The sequence below is a fragment of the Choristoneura fumiferana genome, chromosome 6, assembly GCF_025370935.1.
Source record: "Choristoneura fumiferana chromosome 6, NRCan_CFum_1, whole genome shotgun sequence".
Classification (NCBI taxonomy): Eukaryota; Metazoa; Arthropoda; class Insecta; order Lepidoptera; family Tortricidae; genus Choristoneura; species Choristoneura fumiferana.
The window spans coordinates 13,790,715-13,816,154 of NC_133477.1; the positions used below are offsets into that span (position 1 = coordinate 13,790,715).

At 37.0% G+C, this 25,440-nt stretch overlaps 1 protein-coding gene across 6 annotated transcripts in view; it reads right to left on the reverse strand.

Moving 5' to 3' along the window:
- step (cytohesin steppke) overlaps positions 1–25,440 on the reverse strand; it is a 56,712-nt gene that overhangs the window by 10,234 nt on the left and 21,038 nt on the right. For all 6 annotated transcript variants that reach the window (XM_074089350.1, XM_074089351.1, XM_074089345.1 and 3 more), the window contains 2 exons: positions 12,599–12,731; positions 1,107–1,305 (listed from right to left, as the gene is read on the reverse strand). In XM_074089350.1, the coding sequence (XP_073945451.1) occupies positions 1,107–1,305; positions 12,599–12,731 (332 nt within the window). The remainder of the gene's footprint in view (positions 1–1,106; positions 1,306–12,598; positions 12,732–25,440) is intronic.

Genomic DNA, 25,440 nt, shown 5'->3' on the forward strand with positions numbered 1-25,440 from the left:
TGTGCCCAAAGGGTAATAAAAAACGGGACCCTATCACTAAGACTCTACTGTCCGTCTGTCTGTCTGTCACTAGGCAGTATCTCATGAATCGTGATAGCTAGACAGTTGAAACTTTCACAGATAATGTATTTCTATTGACGCTATAAGAACAAATACTAAAAACAGAACAAAAAAATGTTTGAGGGGGGCTCCCATATAACAAACGTGATTTTTTTTTTGCTCGATATTAATAACGGCAACAGGTAATTACTTGAAATATTCACAGAATATTTATTTGTATAAATAATCTTTAAAAATAAATAATTAAATCAAAATAAAATAAATATTTAAGGTGGGCTCTCATACAGCAAACGTGGTTTTTTGCCGTTTTATGCTAATGTCTAATGTTGTATAGGTACGGAACCCCTTGTACGAGAGTCAGACTCGCACTTGGGCGTTTTTGACTTTGCCCGGGCGAAGCCGGGTCGGGTCGCTAGTAACTTTATAAATTTGCGCTTCCTCGGTTAATATAAATAAATACAATAACTAGATAACTGGTTGTATGTTTTAAACATTAAATATTTGTTTTGCGAAACCAAGTCGTGTGCCCTTGAGTTAGAACCAGACTGCCTGTATGCATAATCAATAATGACTAAGTGCACGTCAAAATCCTTGTGGCATAGTTAAAATATTCTTAAACTAGAACGTTGTAAACCATTTGATTTAGTTTCTACATGTCTGCAGAATGAGATACTTAATATTCATTGAATAAGGTAATTAATTTTAAAAACTTACGGATATTAAGAACTGCACCTAGTCTGGTCTTTATTACGTAATTTATCTGACCATGTGGTCTAGTGGTGTGGTTAGTATTATTTGTGTTTATAAACACACCTCTATCCTTGACGACCAAAAGGAAACTGCAAGTAGCATCATAAACATTTGGCGAACATGTCCAGGAACGAGATAAGGGCCATTGATAAATTACGAGTATGTCACACCTACTTCCAACACATTTAGATCCCACTCCCCCTGTCAATCTTATTTATTATTATTATTATCACTTTGCTCGTGAGTCGCCATAAAATGTGTGATGTAATTTATTGATAATTCTTTTCGAGTCTCACCTAAGGGCCTGTACAAGTATTAGATCGGTGAAGTCATGTAGCTCGACGAACGCCCTCAGTACTGCCTCGTTGAAGTCCGACCGTTCCCCGAGGTAGTCGCCGATGGCCGTCTTACTCAGACCCTCGCCTTTGTGCAGGAACTGTGCAACGTCTTCTGGCGTTCTTTGGAGAAGACCGTTCTCGTACAGGTATTCGATACCTGGAAATAATTAAAATTATAATGTTCAATGATGATGAGTCGATTTGTTTGTTATTGCCGTTATTGGTATTCAAATATCCTGTTATTTTACCAAAATTGTAACTGTTAAGTTTAATATTGATCAAATAACAGAGCATAGTTGTTTTAGATTAAATTCAGTTACATTCCAGGCGTCAAACAATTAATTGTTTCGTGTTTTCCGATTTTCTATTGCCTGGTCTAAGGGACTGTGAACTGCCTTACTTTTAATGTGCAAATGCGTTAAATTTCAGATCAAGTACCGACGGGTCTTTGACTAAACCTCTTGAATGAAATTTTAAGAAATTCAAATAATGATTTTAGATCCTACCTACATATCCTAGTAGATAAGATTATTCTAATTTTATGAAAATTCATATACGAGGTTGAATCAGAGCCCCGTCGATATGCAACAGCATAATGAACGAGAGAGTGTATTCGGTATTCATCCATGGACAGTAGTAATCACGCACACGTGGAGTTTGCCTACGTATCCGGTAAACTTTACTGTCCATCACTGTTTAATCATACGACAGACATAACCACGCTCATAACGCTCGCTCGTAATAAAATAATAGGCAATATTAGTTAGGTTTGTCTATGAAATAATAATAATAATAGTACCTACGTACAATCATGACATGACTGTATTATGACTAGTTCCATAATGCGTAAGCTCACGTCATACTTATAGGTACTTAATATTTAAGTAAGATTTACGGTACTATTGTATTTCTTATTATCTGGTTGGTGGCTGCGTCAAAGCTCACTCTTTTGTACATTTGGTAGGAACGCTGACTTGATTTTATTTACCGTACTTGCTTTCGAATATTGGAAAGTGATACCTATTCATTCATGTGTAATTAGGTACCTATTGGCATTCAGTGTGCCGGAAAAAAATGGGAAAACGGAATTTACTGTAGTACCATTCGCGAATCACACTTGAATATTCAATAAGACGAGACGATGAATATTCGAATGACGATGGGCTGAGAATGGTAAATGAAAGAGATATGTATGACTTTCTGACACCATGGGTCTTTATGCATAGTTGAATTCTGTATGAAAAGGAAACAAAAGCATAATATTTGGCTAAAAACGGCACAAAGGGAAGTATAAACCCAATCGGGAACTTCAATAAAACACATTGTCGTGTTTTGTATCGTACAGACTGCGACATAACGACATGACAAAATAAATTCTATTTCCATTAGTATAGCATTGACACGATACAGATATTCCAAAGTTGCAGTATAAATTCTGCCAAATTTCCGCTCTCTGAAAATGGCGCAGTTAAATATTTTTGCGGCAAGAGTAGTACTGCGTAATTTTTTACCGCTGAAATCAGCGTACGGCGAACCTTTATAAGTTTCAGAGCTTTGCATTAAAGTGAAACGCGATTCTGAATTTAAAAGCATTTCGAGGAGTGGCGGCACTCAGGAGTCAGGAGCGATACGCGTTGTAAGAGCAGTCGGTGACCGGCGTCGTATGCACGCATTTCCGTTGTAATTGCAGACCGACAGAATGCATTGCCATTTGAACAATGCATGCAAAAATATTCTGTAAAATTTATTCCAATTACGTGCTGGAGTTTGAACAATAATTTTGTAAGGATATGGTGAAATGTCAACCGGATGGATTAGGTAACCCTATTTTCACTAATGACCACTTGCTGCAAATAAATAAATCTCGGATTTAGTGTTAAACGCAGTTTTTGTAGCGTTAAAAATTACGAAACAGTCAAGCTTAAGCTAGGATTAACACTTAAAGTTTTTTTAGGAAGGGGCCATCAATGGAACGATTATTTATATTTACATGTATTTTTGAAAGTTAGAATTGCTGGATACTGTGCTTAGTAACCATATAAATATTACTGAGTAAGTAGGCAGGCGCGCGTTTAAGACGATAGTTCACAATAAATCAACAAAGATTCTTCAAATGCGTAAACTATTGATTTTAATTAAACGCGTCGTAACTCCTACGCACTGCGCCTTGGTCTTCTTACGTCACGGCAGCACGCCCCCGCACTAGGCTGAATGGGATACGCAGGCGTCGTCTATCAGATGCCTCAACTAGGGCTCAAAACACGTGGGCGGGGAAATCTTATTTCAGCCACCAAACACAATATCACTGAAGCCCCAGACTATTTTTATCTACGGCTACATTCTTCGTTTACGTGTACAATACAATTGAATTTAAAGCTCCTCGAAGAAACTCAAGTATTTCACCGTATCACATATTGAATTTGAAAGGTCAATGAAATTTAGCTGCGCCACTCGACCCGACCCCTAGTTCCTACCTAGTACCTAGTGACTTGACCTCTAGTAGCTAGAGTCTATCTCGACCTCTACGAAAGTCAAACAGTTTTATACACAATGAGTGTACAAAACGTATATATGTCATGTATGATGCTGCATCTCTATATATCGCATTATTTAACATAAATTCCTTTCTCCGAGTAGTCATCCACATCCATTTATTACGTACACGAGAAAATAGGACTCGCTCCTGTGTTTCACGCATTTCGCATCGTTCGACACGGGGCATTAATCTAGCGAGGATACAATCAATCAATCAATTTTAACAGGTTTTTTGTAATATGGATATTGTGGATACATTTATCTACCAGGTCATTATCCTTGGAGGTGGGCCATCAATGCGCATTGATCAAATACCTAATAGCGAACAAAATAGAACCGGATTTATTGTCAATGCATATACTTACACATAAAAGTTTCATATATCTACTCTATGATCTACATACTAGACTTTTGTCAGATTAGCATATAATTTAAATAATAATAATAATAATAATAATAATCCCGTAATAATGTAAATAAATAAAATAAATAAATAAATGTATGACGGATCTCTGGGCCGCTGTTGAACGAAGGTGGCAATGGGTAAAAACTATGTAACTACGATAACTAAATAGATCATAAATAAATTCTAATAAATAAATAGATCAAGTGATTCAGTAGTCCCAAGTCGACCAAGGAAATAAATACCCAGGGGTAATAAATAAAGTCATGCTTTGTAACAGTAGCAAAGGACGACCTTATCGTGACGAGAAATATTCGGTAAAATTTTTACCGGGCGGGTTTGCCGTAAAGTATTCGAGTAGGTATGCGACCGTCATTTCTGTCAACGTTTACAACGTATATTTCTGCCGAATAGTTTTGAATACCTACATCAAACGGTGTTTGCTTGTACACATTTTCGTCTCCGGTAGCTGAGCTATCAGGTACTAACGCTGATAATCTTGACGTGAACATGATTAATTACTTGCCCTGCAGACCCGGGCAGGCAATTAAGTTATACTCCATTTTCAGTTCTTCTTGTCATGGTAGTTAACGAAACGATTTTGGGTTTATAATTTGGTCCACGAAGAACAAAAACATATTACGTGCCATCAGAAAGGCGGTTAAATTATTTCCCGAGGAAAAGAAACTTTCAAAGTCACGTGCATATTCAAAGGGTAATGCTGAATATCAATATGAAGTTATATTCGATAAAAGAACATTATGCAATGCTCCATGAAAACATCATTTAATATGTTATGAAAGACTCCAATATTTATCCAAAACTATTAATAAAAATTTAAGCACTTTATATTTTTTTTCATGTCGCAGTTTGTATTTTCGATACTTATCACAGTCCGCAAAATTAGTAATAAGCTTTAAAACGCAGAAAATATGTTTTTGTCTGTTACGATGAGCCTAATCTAAATCGCAGGTAATCATTGCGTAGATACCTACCTACGAATATGGGTATAAGTACATACAACTTAAGCGAAAAACTTCCAACGTCACCGAACAGTTGAATTGCAAATCACTAACACACGATTGTTGATTTGTAAGCAATCACACAAAGTCAACCTCTAAACAAACATCCGTTAGACTTGACACTTGGTACAACTTTGTAGAAAGAAGTCGACAACGAAGATACTTGGTGTGGAAATGTCAGAAGAAAAAAATGGGCGTTGCGACGTCATTAGAAAATTGTCGAAAGATGGGAGATATTGTGAATGCAGTCGAGAGATGCTCGGGCGTGAGTCGGGCCTGTAGTGTGTATTCAAGAAAGTTAGTTCAGGGCGGCTTGTTCGCAGCTCATGCCTGCTACTTGCTGGCTTTGACGTGCGATTTCATTGCGAATGCGACCTAATTAGCTTGTGTGAAAAGATTTTACTGTGCATGTGTTTCAGACTTAATTAAAACATTTCAAAGATTAACATAATTGCAAATTAAATTACAGTAAGTTAGCAACGATAATGTTTTATTGATCTTACTAAAACACACATTAGGCAAGTGACGAAATGTATGGTTATCGTTCGGATTATAATTACAATTAGATGTGTTCAAAGCGCACTAAATAACTAAAGTTAAGGCTTTAATAATGATGGATGTCATGGATGTGATATTATGTTGATGATTGAGATTACGTTCATCTGAGGCCACCTCGATCCAGCCTTAATAACCGGACACCGATACATTGCAACTAAGGCAGTTATCGTTGGTTAAACGCGGACCGCAAAGATTCATAATTTCCACGTTGTTTATTATAACGGAATGCGGCCTTGCGGTGTTTTTATAACAGTTATCTGAGCCTTATTTTATAATTTTTCGAACTATACCAATCATAGGTGTCGGAAGTCAATGTTCATTCATAAGCAGATAAATGCACTCTTTTGTCTAGGATACTGATAGTATTGTGCGTCATTCATTTATTTGACAATAAATTAGTTATACGAAAGCTTTTAATTAAAGAAAAGAAAGAAATTAGTTATGATTGTTAATTTAATTTTTAGTCGACTTTATGTTTCTGCTAAACTTTTCAGATTATTTGTTGTGATGCAAATAAAAAATCCGCGAAAGAGTAGGTACAACGTTCTCGTATATCAAACATTTATGAAAATAAATATGATACAAAAGTAAACACTTAACGGTGAAGGGAAGGCAGCAATCAAGCAGAATAAGGAGGATTTTCTTCTCGTGAGGAATGAATGAATTCGTGTTACTAATGAGGAGTTATTCGGGTAATTGTGTCGCAGGAGGTAATTTATAGCGTATTACTCGCCGGCGTCGGTTAGCAGGTGAATAAGTGCAGGAATAGAACAATTTGCGACGCAAGACGACTGACCTTCTATGTGGGAACGCAGCACCTGCATATGTCGTGCGCATACCTTAGGAACTACATCGATAACAGGTACCTACAATATAATTATCTGCCATTTTTCACAATATATATATATATATATATATATATATATATATATATATATGTAGGATTTTTTTTGGCCTGTGGCAACACTCGCTCTCACTCTCTCTCTCGATTAATGGCGGACGATGTGTTGAGTTTTTTTTTTGTGCTCGTGCAAATAATAAATAAAAAGTGGTTTATTTGGTAACAAATGTTTTACTTCTAAGCCCTCCGACCCACAAATGGGGGCTCGTGAGCCGGGATCGGTGGCAAAGGAGCAAAACGAGTTTGTAAGGTGAAAAGACGACATAACCAAAAAACACGTGCCGGCCGGCGTGGCCCGCATGTTTAAAAGATAGTTTTAAAGAGTGAAGACGTAAGAAGCTAAGAAGAATGACGGATACGGCGAAAGACGCTCAAGATGAGGCCAGGCAGGCGGAACCGGGCACCCATCTACTTAAGATGTCTGAAGACGTGGTACCAAGGTTCAGTGGCACCAACAAAAACTTAACGGCGAGTGAATGGGCGAAAGAAGTCGAAGAAAACGCTGAAATATTTGGGTGGACACCGCTCCAGACTCTGCTAATAGCCAGAAGGGCATTAGTAGGAACTGCTGCGCTGTGGCTGAAAACAGAAAAAACATTTAGAAGCTATAATGAGTTGAAGACTGCACTATGCAAGGAGTTCCCAGAGTCGATGACGACCAAGGATGTGCATGAGCTACTAAGCACCAGAAAGAAAAAGCCGGAGGAATCTTATTATGAATATATGCTCATTATGAAGGAGATTGGCAAGCGGGGAAATGTAGCAGACTATGTCGCTATACAGTATATAATTCAAGGAATAGTTGAGGATGAGACTCACAAAACTATGCTGTATGGAGTAACTACATATAATAAATTGAAGGAGCAGCTGAAGTTGTATGAGCAATTAAAAACTAATTTGGCCAAGAGCGCTGCGACTGAGCGAAGAACTTTTAAAAATGTGCCTCATACTCAAGATCAGACTGTAGAGAAGAAAAGCATTAGACCGAAGCATTGTTTTGCTTGTGGTGGGAAAAACCACATAGCAAACGAATGCCCAGACAAAAGCAAAGGAGTCAAGTGCTTCAAGTGTAACAACTTTGGTCACATTGCACTGGAGTGCAAAGTGGAACGCAGCAAACGACCGGAAGCGGTAAATGTACGACGTCAGCAGAGCGAAACGGAACGCACCCGCGAGCTGTCAATCGCCAACGTCAGTGTCAAACGTCAAAGTGAGCGCGAATTTTGTGCGGTAAAGTTAATCGGTTATGGTGATCAAAATATACCGAGTTTAGTGGACACTGGCAGTGAATTGAACTTAATAACGAGTGATTTTGTGATCGCGAACAATATTTCAAAGTGGGAAAAAGACAGTGTCTGTGTGTCAGGTTTGGGACAGAAAAGTGTCGTGACTCTTGGTAAGCTGTTTATGACTGTTACTATTGATGGTAGATTGTTTCATACCGTGTTTCATATTATGCCGAGTGGTACTATACCTCATAATGTTATTATAGGTCAAGAACTGATGTCAAAAGCTACTATTCTTATAAATAATGGACAGATAACTTTTTTGAATAACATGACGACTGACGACGACTGTTGGGTGAGAAACAACTTTCAGTGTAGTTTTGCAGATGTAACAGTTAGTTATTGCAGGGACCCTAAAATCAGAGAAGAAGTTGATAAGTTAGTGCAAGAGTACATACCTAAAAAGATAAAAGAATCTCCATTAAAGTTAAAAATAATACTAAAAGATGACTTACCTGTAGTACATAGGCCGCGACGTTTATCCTACAAAGAGCGTGAAGAAGTGAGGAGGCAAATACATGAATGGTTGGACCAGGGAATTATCAGACCAAGCTATTCTGAATACTGTAGCCCTTTGGTTCTAGTTAAAAAGAAGGACCAGTCTATAAGATTGTGTGTTGATTATAGAAAAATTAACCAGAAGATGGTCAAGGATGAGTTTCCCTTGCCCATTATTGATGACCAGATTGACAGACTGACCAAGGCTAAAGTGTTTAGCACTCTGGACCTTAAGAATGGATTTTTTCATCTAGCTGTAGAAGAAGAGTCAGTTAAGTACACAGCGTTTGTGACAGAAGATGACCAATATGAATTCCTTAAGGCGCCATTTGGACTGTCCAATTGCCCAAAGTATTTCATGCGTTTTGTCAGTATGATCTACCGTGACTTGATGAGAGAGGGTAAAGTCCTAATTTTTATAGATGATCTGATAGTACCAGGAATAAATGAAGAAGAGGCTATGTTGAGACTGAAGGAAGTTCTAGAAGTAGCATCAGATTATGGATTAGAGATAAACTGGAAAAAATGTCATTTAATGTGCACCAGGGTCGAGTATTTAGGGCATATTATTGAAGACGGGAAAGTGAGACCATCATGTGACAAAACAGACGCAGTAATGAAGTTTCCAGAACCATCAAATTTGAAACAAGTACAAAGCTTTATTGGGCTTACTTCTTACTTTCGCAAGTTCATAAAGAATTTTTCCTTGATTGCAAAGCCGTTAACTGACCTTCTGCGGAAAGGGAAGGAGTTTCAATTTAATGAAGAGCAGAGACAAGCTTTCATGATGCTAAAGACTGCATTATGTAGTGAACCTGTTCTCAAGATTTATGACCCGGAACTGCATACAGAAATGCATACTGATGCTTCCATAGATGGATATGCTGCAATCCTGTTGCAACAAAGTGGAGAAGATGGGAATTTACACCCTGTTCACTACATGAGCAGAAAGACAACAGATGCAGAAAGGAAGTACAGCAGCTATGAGTTGGAGGCATTGGCCATAGTAGAAGGAGTGAAGAAGTTTCGCAAATATTTATTTGGAATAAAATTCAAGATTGTGACTGATTGTTCTGCCTTTGAAATGACTCTCAAAAAGAAAGATTTGTGTACTAGAATAGCCAGGTGGGTACTTATATTACAAGATTATGACTACTCAGTTGAGCATAGAGCAGGGGAGAAAATGAAGCACACGGATTCACTCAGTCGCAATCCCATCACTATGTTCTTGAAGACTGAACTACACTACAGAATACAGAAAGCACAGAAGTTGGATGATGGATTGAGAGCCATTAGTAAAGTACTGGAAGAGAAACAATATGATGATTATTATATGGAAAACGGACTACTTTATAGAGGACAAAACAGGCTAATAATACCAAAAGGAATGGAGAATGAAGTAATAGGAAGAGCTCATGGAATTGGACATTTTGGACTGAAGAAAACAGAAGAAGTATTGAGGGAAAATTATTATATCAAAGACCTGAAAAGCAAACTTGAGAGATTTATTGCTAATTGTGTTCCATGCATTTTGGCGTCAAGGAAAGGAGGGAAGCAGGAGGGTTTCTTGAACCCCATAGTGAAGGAGAGTCAACCACTACATACCATGCATATAGATCACATTGGACCATTAGCTGAAACCAAAAAGAAGTACAATTATATATTAACGCTAGTAGATGCTTTTACAAAATTTACATGGATTTTCCCAGTGAAGACAGTGACAGCAAAGGAAACTTTGGATAAATTGATGATTTTCCAGCAGACATTTGGAAATCCTACTAGAATCATTAGTGACAGAGGAGCCGCTTTTACCAGCAAGGATTTTGAGGAATTTTGTAATCAGGAGGGGATTGAACACTACAAAATCACTACTGGAGTACCCAGAGGAAACGGGCAGGTGGAAATTGTCCATAGAACTATTATATCGGTACTGACTAAGCTGTGTTTAGAGGAGCCATCACACTGGTATAAACATGCAAGTAAGCTGCAAAGAGCTCTTAACAGCACTTACCATAGAAGCGTGAAGACTACACCATGTGAACTTTTATTGGGAGTTAAGTTGAAGCAGAAAGAGGACCTGAATTTAACAAATTTACTGGATGAGGAATGGCAGAGGAGTTTCATGGAAGAGAGAGATAGTAGGAGAGAGGATGCTAGGAACCAGATATTGAAGATTCAAGAGGAGAACAAGAAAGGATATGACAAGAAGAGGAAGGCTAGTGTGAAGTATGTTGAGGGGGACCTGGTTGCGATTAAGAGGACCCAGTTTGGCAATACCTTAAAGCTGAGAGCCAAATACCTCGGACCCTACAAGGTGGTATCAGTGGGCAGAAATGATAGGTATAAAGTTGAGAAGCTAACTAATGATACAGAAGGCCCTAAAACAACGTATTCATCTGCAGACTACATGAAGCGGTGGGCAGGAGATGACTCTGACTCGGAATGAGACCTAAAATTTTGACTAAGACTTACCTGGACTGAAGACTATTTATAATTGAAAAAACTAAGACTGGTAAAATTACAATGACAGTAGTTGAGATTCTTTTTCTCTTTGATTAAGGTTGATCTAGTTGATAAATGATTATTATTTAGTTTTGTGTAATAGAAGTTGTTATATAAGTAGATTGATTTATTAAAAAAATAAGATTGATAAAGTCTGACAATGTGTGAGAATTTTTGAAGTATTTTTAATCTTGTTGAAATGATTATCTGTTGATTGATAAACAATAATAATTTGTTTTGTGTAACAAAAGTTAGGTATGACCTAAGTGGATTTTTTTTATTTTGTAAAGTTTATAGTTTGAGGTCAAACTACTTAAGGATGGCCGAGATATGTAGGATTTTTTTTGGCCTGTGGCAACACTCGCTCTCACTCTCTCTCGATTAATGGCGGACGATGTGTTGAGTTTTTTTTTTTGTGCTTGTGCAAATAATAAATAAAAAGTGGTTTATTTGGTAACAAATGTTTTACTTCTAAGCCCTCCGACCCACATATATATATATATATATATTTTTGCCCGCGGCTTCGCCCGCGTGGAATTCGGTTATCGCGCGCTGTTTCCTCGGGGACTGTGCATTTTTCCGGGATAAAAAGTAGCCTTTGTCAATCTCTATGCCAAAAATCAAAGATGGACAAACATAAAAACAAACAACAAACATATTTTTTTCTGTAACCTTTTGTTTTCCTTTTGTACAATAAAGAGTATAAATAAACAAACAAACCCACAAATACACACTTTCGCATATATAATATATTAGTAAGGATTATGCTTGTACCTGTTTGCTACACCATTTTGTTGAAATTGTATTGAGACTTATTTATATCTACATCATGCTTATGTACATACAATTTATGGCAAATAAAGAAACTGAACTGAACTAAAAATATAATACGTGCATACAAAATTTGAGGATGGCCCTCGATTTCCCTAAGATCCCGTCATCAGATCCTGATTTGGTGACAATGGAATCACCTTGGGAGTATACTCTTTCGAATAAAAAAAGATTTTTTAAAATTGGTCCCCAATTGGTTCCCAAAAAAATATATACAGTGGAATGCATGACCTTCTCCTTTTTTTGAAGTCGGTTGAAGAGCCCTTTGTGGCTTTGTGTCTCTTAATGTTCCCCTACACTACCTAAGGAAACTTACAAACTTTCGCATTTATAATATTGTTAGGATTCTCGAAAACATGTCATTAAAACTGTGTGAGATAAGGAATTTACAGATTGTTTGGACTTTTGTTTGTTTGGTTATTTTTCTGAATCATAGCTAAATAATCGGCGAACGTACGTGATAAGTTAAAATGACCTCAGGGAAAAACCAAACGGTTGCTAAGAAGTAAAGAACGGAAGATAACAAAATATCGACTCGAAAACTGCATGCTAGTGCAGTTTTATTAGTTAATCCGATACTCACAACATGCATCGTGTATATGTATTTCAATAATTCAATTAACTATACAGTATGTAAATTTACTAAAACCATTTATTTGAATCCGGGCATGTCTAGGAGATAAATAAGGTTGTGGTTTATACGTTATTGAAACCGTAACGCTTAATATATGTAATTTAATGATGTAATATAATATTATAGAGTAGCTTAGTTTAATTCATACTCACTAAACAACTTCTATTTTAGATAATTTATCCTCATCCAAATGATTACAATAGTGATTACAATACAGAAAAAAAGAAAAAAGTAATAATGCAAGTGCTACATAAGTGTACCGAAGGCGCTATTAATGTACCTTTCTTAGGGTCCATGTTGAATTTCTTCCTCCCTATGCTCATCTGTTTGGCTTTGCTGTTTTGCTTGCACTCCTCCTGCCCGTCCAGGGCCTCCAGTTCGGCCACCACTTCGCCGAGCTCATCTTTGAGTTGCTGAAATAATAACAAAAACCTTTGAAAATGTAATAAACGTCAGCGTGCATGTTATGAGCTAGTTGGTACAGGAAAACTTCACGGAAAAACCTATGATCAAAGAAGTTGTCGACTAACTACATATATAATATAGTGAAGTGGGAGGGAACTAGTCCGAACTAGGTTGTTTTAGGTAGCGGGGTAGAAGATCAGTGACCTGTATTAAGCAGGTACTTTTACAGGATAAATACATATGTAACGACTTTTCTTAAAATAAGTAGGTAATGGGTGAATGAAAGCTACCTGATCAAGTGATCGATAACGAATAAATTTAATTGTAGCGGGAAAACCCACGGGTAATATTTTATTAAAGTTTCTGACAAATTTGGCAAAACTTCGAGCGAAGTAGCGATTTACCGATACCCGCAAAGTTTTAGAGAAAATGCGCTTGAATATTGAAATGAATTGACACCAGATGACATATACGAGATGACTTAAAATAAAGTTCTGAATAACCCGTTTTCCTGGCCAATTATAAATGGTAAAAGTGCATTACTTTACCAACTCGGCATAGGTGCACCTACTTAGCGAGTAAAAGGATATAACAGCATATATATATTGATTGTTAAATAGGTACTTTCCTGATCTTATCCTCTAAGCGAATAAACTATCTCCACAGACAATACGAATTATTTGCGCTACTGCATAATAGCTTAATGGGAATAAAATACCATCTTCTCTTCTCTACGGCATTCTCTTTAACCCTGCAACTCCTTGACCTTTCACTCAAATACACAACTCTTATTTGCTAAGTATGTTAGTTATATACCTCACTGATAGAAGGACAAAGTAGCTTGAAAGTAAGATCGTTAATCACACAACAGTTTAAATACATATTGATGTGTAATGAGATATGACACTACTCAAAAAAAATGACACAAAACTGAACAGAGGTCGTGTCCGGAATGCTGGTTCGACTTTACTGACACGATTAATAATACAAACAATACTCTAACATGACTCCTTGACCACAACGTGTCTTCACCATGAACGTGTTTCCCTGCAAAGTGGTACTTCTTTCTTATTGTAGTGATTAACCAACCCACAAATGCGTAATTGAATACCGCCTCCAACTAGGCCTCGGGATATCACAGTTATACAGATACCGCCGATACATATTTTGCGACGGAATTTTGCTAAGAACCGACTGACTTCACCAAGTCATAATAATGTCACCACATTATGAAGAGGAAAAAGAATGCCAACGTTTTTTTGCGTGTCGTTCTTCCTACGATGTTTACATTATACCTTATGATTGTTAGTATTGAAAATACTGAGTCTGAAAAGCAAGGGCATACTCTATTAATTATTTAAAATAATTTTCGCTCGAATGCTGGCACTGGAAACTCTTTGATCACCAAAATTATTACAGTACCTAGATACCTACATAACCGCGCATTAGTATTTTCATCTTGTTGATTGTCCCCTCATTTGCTGAGGGAGCCAGCCTCAGTTAAATTAATAGTTGCGCACAAAAACATCTTTTGTAGACAGAAGGGGGGTAATTAAGGGAATTCAGTTGGGTCGGGACGGGAGTAAATTTAGGTAAATTAAAGCGAACAAAGTTTCAGCATTATGGGGTGTGCTTTTACAAATAAAAAGTTAAGCGTGGAGTAAAAAATGCATGCAATTAACCTGCACAGCTTACATGTACCTAAAGCGTCGAGGTCACACACGGCAAGCAAGTGTAAAATTAGTTAGTTTAGGTTTTTTCTAGAATCGTAACATTTTATTGACACATTCTTTTAATACCTACCTACATATGTACCTAATGTTTGTAAAATTGCGAGTTGTTCGAAAATTGCTTGGATTGTGTATTTTAATTACTCTAATTCCATAGGAACACTATCAGGGAATAAACTAGGAATTATCTTCAGGCAGTAAAAAAAAAAATGTAAGACGCATCATTTTTATACTTTTATCAATGCATAAAGTAAAAATATTTTAAGCAAACCTGGTAATTGCAAAGAGCATACATGTGATAGGCAGCCTTTTTGTCTGTTAGTGTGCAAACAAGACCACACTAGGAACAAGGTAAACAATGTGCTGAGCCGCCACGGTCTAGCTGCTGGCTTCCCGGCTTGGCTAACATAATTTGCGGTCCGCTACCTATTCCCCCTAGAGATATGATACCATCCTTGTCTAGACAGTGAAGTAATAGCAAACATTCTAGCGTATACGCTTTGGGCGATTCAACTTTGTGAGAAAATTGTTTCAAGTTTACACTGCACGTCTGTTTTATCTCAGGCATTGCGAGTTTCCCGCGCTCTATCAAGGCGATGTGATTGATGGAGTAATAAAAAGATATAGCCTTTATTTTGCAGTCTCATAATAAAACCTGCTGAACGTTCTAATTACTATCCTTCGCTATTTATTTTAGCTAAGGTTAGGCATATATACAGGCGTAAATTGGTGACTAATTTGATAGGGTGAAGAAATGATAATAAAATAGGCAGTATGTTGCTAAACTGTCACAAGCAAAAACCCATTGGTGTAAAAATCCTTAAACAAACTTTTTATTCTACTGTCCCATCCCAATCAAGAAAGATACATTAAGCTTGTATAACAATATTATACAAACTTATTTAAAGAAGTCTTATGATAAAAAAATAAAAAAGGCAACCGAATTGATAACCCCCTTCTTTTTTTTCAACTCGGTTTTATTGCGGTTTTAAAAACCAGCATGTGCCTCTATTGTTAACTTGCCAGCTACAAATTACAATAGTTTGTAAGAAAAGGACAAATGTTAAATTATTTAAATTTAGTCGTAATAGCCTGCTGTGTACAGTCTAAAATCATTTCATCTTAATGGCGGTAAGTGCTTTTCGAAACTCACTCCTCAAATAAAGAATGGAAACAAAGTAGGTACTCCAAGGAAAGGCTCGATTTACTCGCGGAACAATCCAGTGGAGCGGCTGAATAAAACAATACATACCTGCTTCCTAAGCCAAACGCGAGCCGAACGTGACCGCTTTAGAGAGAGCAACAGGGTTGACAATGAAGTCGATCCATTTTATGGATTTATCAACACGTTTGCAGGCATAGATGCTGTCGCTTAATATGCCCTGTCTAGACAGGTTTTTGTAGTGCAGCAGGTGCGTGGATCCTCATCATAGGAAAAAGCTCCAAGGCATATAACTGCGCGAGCTTGAGCTGAAGGTAATAAAAGAAGATATACGACAATTAAGCCCGACCCTTCGGTTGAAGGGAGATAAAAGCCAATAAGTTCAATATGGATGGCTGTAATGTTAAAGAAATAATGATTGGTTTTTTGGAGTCTTTTTGTGTTTTTTATTTCAACTTTTACGGGTCTGCTGCTTAAGTAGCGTAGTAGAAAAAAGCACCCTGCGATATGCGTGCATAGGAGAAATTTATGTCTAGACTCCTGCCCAGCGGTGGTGTAGAGGTTATTGCTCACAGCACGGATTGCTGAGGACCTGGGTTCGATTCCCAGCGCTGATCTCTTTTTCTGATTTTTCTGTGCATCCATGTTTCAGCTTGTATTTTCGTTAAAGAAATACTTTTTTATGTTGATTTATTTTGGGACGTAAGACATAGTAGAGGTTGAACTTAGTGTACATGGCCAAAATATAAATATAGCACTTGAAGTAATTTTAGAATCTTGATAACGTGTTAAGTAGGTTTGCATGTTTGATTTAATAATGTTAACCTTTGCCTAGCTAGGTCCTAAAAAACTCATGAGGGAGCACAATATCACGCGATTACAATTTATTTAAACTATGCATAGAAAATGCTCTACAAAATGTAGTCGTGTCTAGTAAGTTTTATTTCTTATTTGTCATTAAATTAATTAGGCACATCAGACGTAGAAACATTGATTTCTCAAGAAAGACAACATTATTGTAGTGGCACTTTCGCTGTTAACTTATATTAAACCTTTCACCAATATCATGACATTAAAAGTGAATGTGGTACAGTCATCACTGTTCCATGTCATCAGATCTATAGTGGTGCAAATGACGTAATAATAGTGCTTTCACTTAGGCAGTAGTTAGGCCAGCGAGACTGAGATGTGGTGCAGCTATATTTGTCAATTGGAGGTCGAGGTCACTGCCGTAATTCAACGTCAAAGTGCTTACTGGGAGGACGTTAAACTGCGTCAGGCGAAAATAGAGTAATCGCGGTATCCCCTCGAAGTAAGGCCTTACAATCTTGTCTAGAACATCAGTTGAGGATAAAATGGTCTCGTTCAGACACTTGCATGACTAATAGCTGCAGTCGGTAGATAAGCGTGTCTCGATCGAAATAGCTAAATTTATCTTGTTGCTCGTATATCGTAAACACTGTGATTTGTTGTCGCGCGGCTCATTTAGATGCGATGCGAGCTCAGCCAGTAATGGGCACCGATTAAGTCGCACGTTGTATAAATAACCTGCCGCACAAAATGTTGGAACATTTGTGAAGAAATAGCGAACACGTGGCCCGCCTTTATATGTCGCTAAACTGTTACAGAAGAAATATTGTGTTACCTATCCTTTTTATGAAAGCAGCGTTTATAAAATAATCTAATACATTATTACATTGCCAGTAGGAATATACAAACATAATAAACTTCCTTTTTTTTTTAAATAACAAACAAGTCTCAAATATATAATTAATTCATTTTAATAATATTTTTTTTTTATTAAAAATTAAAACTAGTGAAATACGTATAAAAAGCAAATGGAATCAGAAAAGACAACTAGCGCATAGGCTGACCCGATCGTAACTCGCACTCTCTAACTCACTCGCTTGTCCTATTCACTCCACAAAAATCATCGGTCATTCCGTCCGCTCTGTACCCTTAGTGTAAGTTTTCGGTTACAAAATACGTCTCGATCGCGTTCGCGTTAAATCTCAATTTGTACGGAAAAACCCAAGCAGCACGTAAGCGTTGCCGACATCAAATATACAGCACTATTAGAACTTAGAGTTCTACTGGTGATCCATAAAGGTGTCAAGAAAAGATTATTTACTTATAAAAGTGATTAAACCGTTATTATACAGCTAACGCTGTACTAAGTTTTTATAAAATACTCCGTGTAAACTTAAAGCTTTAAAACAGAATATTTGAACTCCACTTTAAAACCCTATGCATTTTTTGACACTTCAATCTAATGTTATCCTTCAAGCTGCATAGAGGCTGTATTTTGCATGTGATCACTTACTTACTACAGCTATAAGTTATAAAATGGTATCACTTTATACTTGTTTCTGTATAATGGTATATTAAAACTACTTTCTAAAGCTTATTATTAATGCGTAACTGTACACTCTTGTCAGTGTAATAGTTTCATAACTTCTGTCAAATATGATTTTATAGAACTATAATAATAAATGAATTCTGTAATACAGCTTTAATCTGTATTACTGACAAGGCTGTATAATTTATTTGCTGAAAACTGATGTACAGCCTATATAATAAAAATATTATATTATAACGGCTATTAAAGGGTAAAAGCTGTGTAATGGAATCCAGAAAGTGCGTAGTAAAACCACGGAATCTATAATACTCTCCAGATATCTTTTACGCTGTACAAAAACCTGTCGCCATTTTCGAACAAATAACAATAAAAGAAAATATGACTTCTTACATTATTTTGAGTATTGCTGAAGTTATAGTTATGATTTTCAGATAAATAAATCATAAGTGATACCTGTTGTACAGTATTATTTAACAATCTTATGATTCTAACCTCAAAACCATAAACTTACTTACTTGTTTTGGTAATATTCCTCGTGAATTCTCCAGTATTTCGCGGGCGCGTGAATATTTTTCCACAAAACTATGCACTATTTCCCAGTAAAAATAAATCGGCACGTTGAATCTACAATTATCACTACCTAAAGTCCAACATTTATTCTTGACTTATAACTTCACAGTAAATTGGCGGCCCACCATTATCATAACTAAAAAGAATAAGCGGTTGTTTTCATAAATTTCACATGTAATTCTCATAAAAAACCAATGAAGAACTATTATCTTTTTAAGAAACTTATAAGAGAATAACTATATGCCTATGGTTTTCTTCAACATCATACTACAGCTCTTCTACAGCTATAGTACAGCCTATTTTTTAGCTATACAGCAACTATACAGCTATAATAACGCATAAGTCTGTATAACAAGGGGCCCAATTTTTACTTATAGAGGTTGTATAAGCGCTTATACAGCCCTTGTACAGCCTCACTATATAGCCTGTGGAATACAAATAAACTAAAATACAGCTTCTATACAGCCTGTCGTGCTGCTTGGGAACGAACAGCGCCTCTAGCGGAAAGTTTGCGATGTTCGTGTTTCCATACTAATTGTGATTTCAACGCAAACGCGATCGAGACGTATTTTATAACCGAAAACTTACACTAAGGGCACTTGTCCATCAAATCATTCGTCCGCAAATCCACCCGCATTCCCAATTTATTACAGATATTATATTACAGACATTTTAGATTTATATTATACATGTATTACAAATATTATAGAATTGTTGACGTATATAGTATATACACGTCAACAATTCCATTTTTGTACATATCATTCGTTAATTGAAAGAACTTTGATCGATTAAGTGTTATCGTCACAGTTATTCTAGGATGACACTTTAATATAGGTTGTAGTTGCAATATTTTTCGACATGCACGTCTAAAAAATTACATAAGTATCACTGTGAACTTTATTTACTGATTCTGACATTAAATGAGTTTTGTGTTAGTTCAATCTGAGTCGGCATTCTCGTTCTCGTAATAATTTCTGCACATTGCCCACTTGCTCGTTTGCCATACAGTCGTTAAAAAAAACAAAAATCATCATCATCATCATCCCAGCCTATATATGTCCCACTGCAGGGCATAGGCCTCCTCTCAGAATGAGAGAGCTTGGGCAGTAGTTCCCACGCGGGCCCAGTGCGGATTGGGAACTTCACACACACCGTTGAATTGCTTCGCAGGTTTGTGCAGGTTTCCTCACGATGTTTTCCTTCACCGTAAAGCTTCGAAAAACTCATAGGTGCGAGCCGGGGTTTGAACACACGATCCTCTGCTTGAGAATTTCTGCACAATATTAGTTAAACCCGATGAAATTACATCATCCTACGCTTTCTATGTCAAATCAGTGTGGATTGTGCAACATTTTATGTTAACAAAGCAATAATCAAGGTAGTTTATAGAGCGCGTTAAATTAAAAGCGATCATCTGATTCTAATACTTCTACTGCAATATCCCAAAAGACAATAGGTTAGGTAATAGATTTTGTGACATATGGTGTAACACGACACCACCGAAATTAATTGACTATCTGCTTCAACGAGAACCGACGTTATTAATCAAATGAACAAGGCGGCGATAACTCAAACAGAATAAAAGGACCCCCATCATCGAACCAAATTGAAAGGTCAAAAGCGAGGAATGAACAATTAGAAGACATTAAGGGTAGGTAGCACCAACAGCACACCAACAGTAGGACCAACCTGGACCAGATATGCCGCATCTAGGTCAACATGGAAATCCATGGAGGAGGCATATGTCCAGCAGTGGACAAATACATGCTGAGAACAAGAAGAAGAAGAAGAAGAAGAAGGGTAGGTAGGTAACCCCGAAAAGAAAACATTCACCTTTTTAAAAATAGTCTGTTGTTGCGTGATCCCATATGTAACTAATTAATGTTTCAGTGCACACATGGCGCCATGCATTAGTTACTTGACTCCAGAGTTAAAACTAATAAACATCAGCTTATCTTAAAATAGTTATATCCAATAGGTACATACCATAGCTAAATGACAATCTGTTTATCTTCATCGACCGTTGCGGTTATAGACTAAGGCTAAGAGAGCACTTAGCAAATTACTTACAGTATTTAACTTTTTAACTTTGACATTTGCACTCAGAGCACGTAAAAATTCAAAAGCCATACGCCCAGGAACATGCATCTATTCGAGAACAGTTAAATGCGTGTAACGTACAGACAAAATAGAACAAGGGAGGGGTTGAACAGAATGGCGCGGCACGTGACCCACATAGTTAAAAAGTTTAAAATTGCCTACAGGCACACAAGGAATATTAACTATGGGAATTCAATGACCTGTAAGCATATTTAATATGTCGCTGTATACATAAATACAATGACAGAACAGTAAAATAACTATGTTAACTCCAAATATGGCAGTCATTTCATTGTTATATTACTTTCTGCTCCAAACATGGTAGCACTGCTTATTGTCATGATAAAAGTACACGCACACGAAATCTCTATTCATACTTCAGTACTCGACAGTGTAGGTATACTACCGTCAAGCATATTTTCCAATCTCGTTGTTCGGACAATCATCTTCATTAGACCTATTGAGAGTAGACCATAAATCCATATCAAGACCAGATGCAAGAGCAATCATGCAATTTAACTGCAAAGCCCTGTTTGCAATTTCGCCACCGAGTCCTATTGACCGTTTATTGACGCATTAGGCTAAATTATTTAATTGCTAGCAACAAGCGCTGCATCTAAGTATAAGAATGGTTAGATGGTTGCAACGTAGCACGTTAAGAGAGCGAGCACGCAAATCCTTGAAGACTTTCCCCCTATTAATTCGCTTTCGCAGTATTTTGTTTAGCTCCACGTCCAACAACAAGATCCGCAAGAAATTGTGTCACGATACTCATGATTCGACTAATGATGAAAGACGAAGAAAGCATTTTTCCAGCGGACCTCAAGCTTTTTGGCCACAAAGCCTTTGTGACAAAGGCCACTCTGGGAATGTCATAGAGAAAGTTACCATACAAAAACACGTAAAATCTAACCGTATTACATCTTCGCCGGCTAAATAAATTGGTTGGAAGTCATTGTTTGCGAAACTTTTTACTTTCCATTATTCATTTTAAACATGCAACCCTGATCAGTGACACGTTACGAAAGTGCAAAGACAAAAGAAAAACATTCTTCGTTATTATTGCTGTTGTGCTATGAGATGTTTTAGTGAATCCAGTATATTCAAATTATACTATAACTAGACTTTACTCGCGGCTTCGCTCACGTAAATCATTAGATCACGCTGCTGAATTTCATTTGATTTCAGGATTTTACTAAATTTCCAAAAATGAGATCGTGGAGTTCATTAACGTTTGCATATAAACCACCCGCGCCGAATTTTGTCTCTAATCCTAGCGGTTGAGATTTCGAGTTTTATCCCGATCCCGTGGGAATATTGGGGCAAAAAATAGCCTATGAGTTATTTCAGGCGTCTAGCTACTTACATGTCAAATTTCATTCAAATCTGTCAAGCTGGAAGGAGTAACAAACATTCACACACATACAAACTTTCGTATTTATAATATTACTAGAAAGTAGAATTAATCAATTAGGTACCTCTAATAAACATAAATAAAATAAAATAATCCTTATCATCGGCCTATCTTAGTCCACTGCTGGACATAGGCCTCTCCAATTGCACCCCACTGAGCACGATCCTCGGCCACTCTCATACAGTTCTTGCCAGCAACAGCAACCTTGCGATGATCATCGCACCACCTAGTCTGAAGGCGTCCCACGCCACGCTTGCCGATTCGCGGTCTCCACTCAAAAATTCGTTTAACCCAACGGCTATCGGTTCCTCAGCTGATATCGCCAGCCCACAGCCACTTCAGTTTGATTATCCGGTGAGCTATGTCGATGACTTTAGTTCTCTGTCGGATCTCCTCGTTCCGAATTCGATCCTTCAGTTAAACTCCGAGCATAGCCAATCCATATAGCTCGCTGAGCGACTTTAAATTTGTGGATCATCAGCCCAACCGTGAGCGTCCACGTCTCGGCACCATATGTCATGACAGGTAGGACGCACTGATTGAAGACTTTCGTCTTCAGGCTCTGTGGAATTGGCGATGTAAAGAATAATAAAATAATAAAAAATATAATAATGTATATTACATTTACAGAAATAAAATAATCAAATTTATGAAATTACGAAATATTCTTGGAAAAAAAATCTCTTACTTTCTGGTAGCCCGATGAGAAAATTGTTTCATATATCGACTGGAAATGCTCCCATTTAAACCAGTTATTCCTAGTTGCTTATGCAGCAAGTATTTCCAACAATAGGTCCCAGGTGATTACTCAAGCATTAATGACGGGCCATCGGCCTAATGGGTTGGCTAATGTATGCCAAGTTATAAATAATATGTAAGCATAGTATAGTACCTACATTAGGGGTTGAACGTTTTCCAATAAGCATTCAATTACGTACAATATTTCAGATAGTGTGATTAATTCTAATTATGTGAAAGTGTTTATTACCCCTTCATCCCGTTACTAACCGATCTCGACGAAAATCATCATCATCATCAACAACAACTACAACAACAGCAGCAGCAGCACACTAGCCGTCATTTTAGTATTTAACTGTCCCGCGGCCACAGAATAAGTAATAGTACAAGTACAGAAGGTTCTCTCTTTTGATGTTGATGAAAGCCGCCATTTTATATGCTTACGTAATTTTTATTAGCAAAATTACCGCGGACCACCAAGCAACATTGAACTCTAGTTCTGCGCGCGAAGGTCGTTATTATTCAGCAACAACGTTTTGGTTTAGGATAGGGTTGTAAATCAATAAAAAAATAATACTCACATATAACTTAAGAGTAAATTAGGACAAATACTTGGTTTCCTAGCATTTTTAAATTGACTTGACGCGCCTACGATCTCCGACGGTCACAAAATGGATAATTGTACAATGTCGCGTGCTGAATGCGTCGTCGGCTGCCTCAAAGGTTTTGTACGCCCGCAGTGGGCATTGGTAAGTAAATCGCGAATTACCTATCTGTTCTTTTGTCGCACTCGCACTTAATATGGTTTCGAACAGAATTGGGTTAGTTAGTGTAATGTTATGTACAGAATATGATTATATAAATAAAATAAATATGAATGAAATATTTTTTGCACTCATCGTGAACCAGTTTCACGAAAATCACACAGAACGCCGCAATGGCCTTTTTGTTTCATTGATGGTACATACTTGACTGATTTCGCTAACAAATAAAGCATTTTAGTAGGTTCAAATAAACTCATTAGTAGAGCAGAAAAGAAGATAATCAGAACGAAAGAGTTGCTTTTTAAACAAAACAAACGTCATCAATCGTGATGGTCAATTTACAAAATGACACTCATTTGAAGCGCTCTACCTCGTTATGGCGTTAAATTAAACGTTGCACAAGTGGACAAATCTCAGATCCTAATCAGTTAGCGAGTAAATTTAATAGCAACAGGATTAATGAGGAAAAACATAGCTTAAACAATGTTTTGATTGATAACATACGATACGGGGTTAGAGAGATTAGATTACAAGTGACCCTACCCTAAAGCCTAAAATTGGTAAAGTATTTCTAATGTGCCAACATTAGAAATACTAAACTAAATTGGGAGCCAGTCTTAAATAACTTCCAAGGTCAAGGGTCTAGACGCGACGTTTCCTAACAATTACATATCATCTCGTACATGGCCCAGATATTAAGACAATAAAGATAAGAATTCTCGTAATTTATCCGATATAGGCCAAATGTTTTCAGTAGGTAGTTTCATGTGGCCTAGTGATATTTGCGACTGAGAAGAGGCGGCTACTCGTCTGCCAACTGTATTATTATCAGAGGAGCCATTTTAGGCTGAACTATGATATTCATAAGAAAGTGCAATTCATAAGCCTGTTTCCAGCATGCACATTATCTTACTATTTACAAGTGTTTCTATCACCACTAATCATACGAATTACGAACATTCAGATTCATTGATAACCTAACCTGCCACAAAACAGATATATTATGTTTTAAAAAAGGAGGTCAAGAATAATAGCCACTTATAGCCATGAAAGAGAATGTACCTAAGAAGGATTGCACTGAAACATTCAAGCACTTATATGTCATCAACAGCTTAATTAAGTTCCTTCGCAACTACTTTTAGGATCACTTTAGTCGTTACTTCCTGTCATTAAGGAAAATAAGAAGACTTCAAGATAGAGTTCACTAAATTTTAATGATCTTCAATCACGTTAGAACTTAGGAAAAATCATCAATGTATTTATCTAGGCCGTTTGGTTAGTCAAACTAATAGTAACAAACAGTAGTAAGCGATAGTAGGTAGTTTGTTGACAAGCCTGGTGGTGCGAAAACGTCCAAAACTGAAGTCGTAACTTGATCACCAAGTTCGGTCTGAGATTACTCAGCAGATTCTATCTCGTAATAAACTTTTCCAATCTCTTCCGGGATTAAGAACAAACTTAGTTTATATTAGGACCGACCAAAGCAAACTAGCATTAACATGATGATCAGTTAATACTTTACGCTACGACACCAAGCAAATGGCAAAATTAACAAATAAAACCAACCAACCAAAAGATCAAAAAGAACCTCGGAAAAAATACTTTCCCTTCATTTTCAATAGCAAATTGATTTCAGAAATATTTGTGAGTAGGTTTTTTTAATCTATTTTAGAATAGCATCGATTGAAAGCCTGTTATTGCTTTTAGTGTACGTAAATGTTATTATTTACAGAACTCTAGGGGGCGCTCAGGTTTTGCCCCAGTGACACATGAGAAAGTTCTCATTCTAGGGTGGGTTGCAGCCGTTGCAGGTATATCCTCTTTACATCACAATCGCTCTTTATGGCCAAGTTATTGTGAGGCTAGTAGGTACAGAA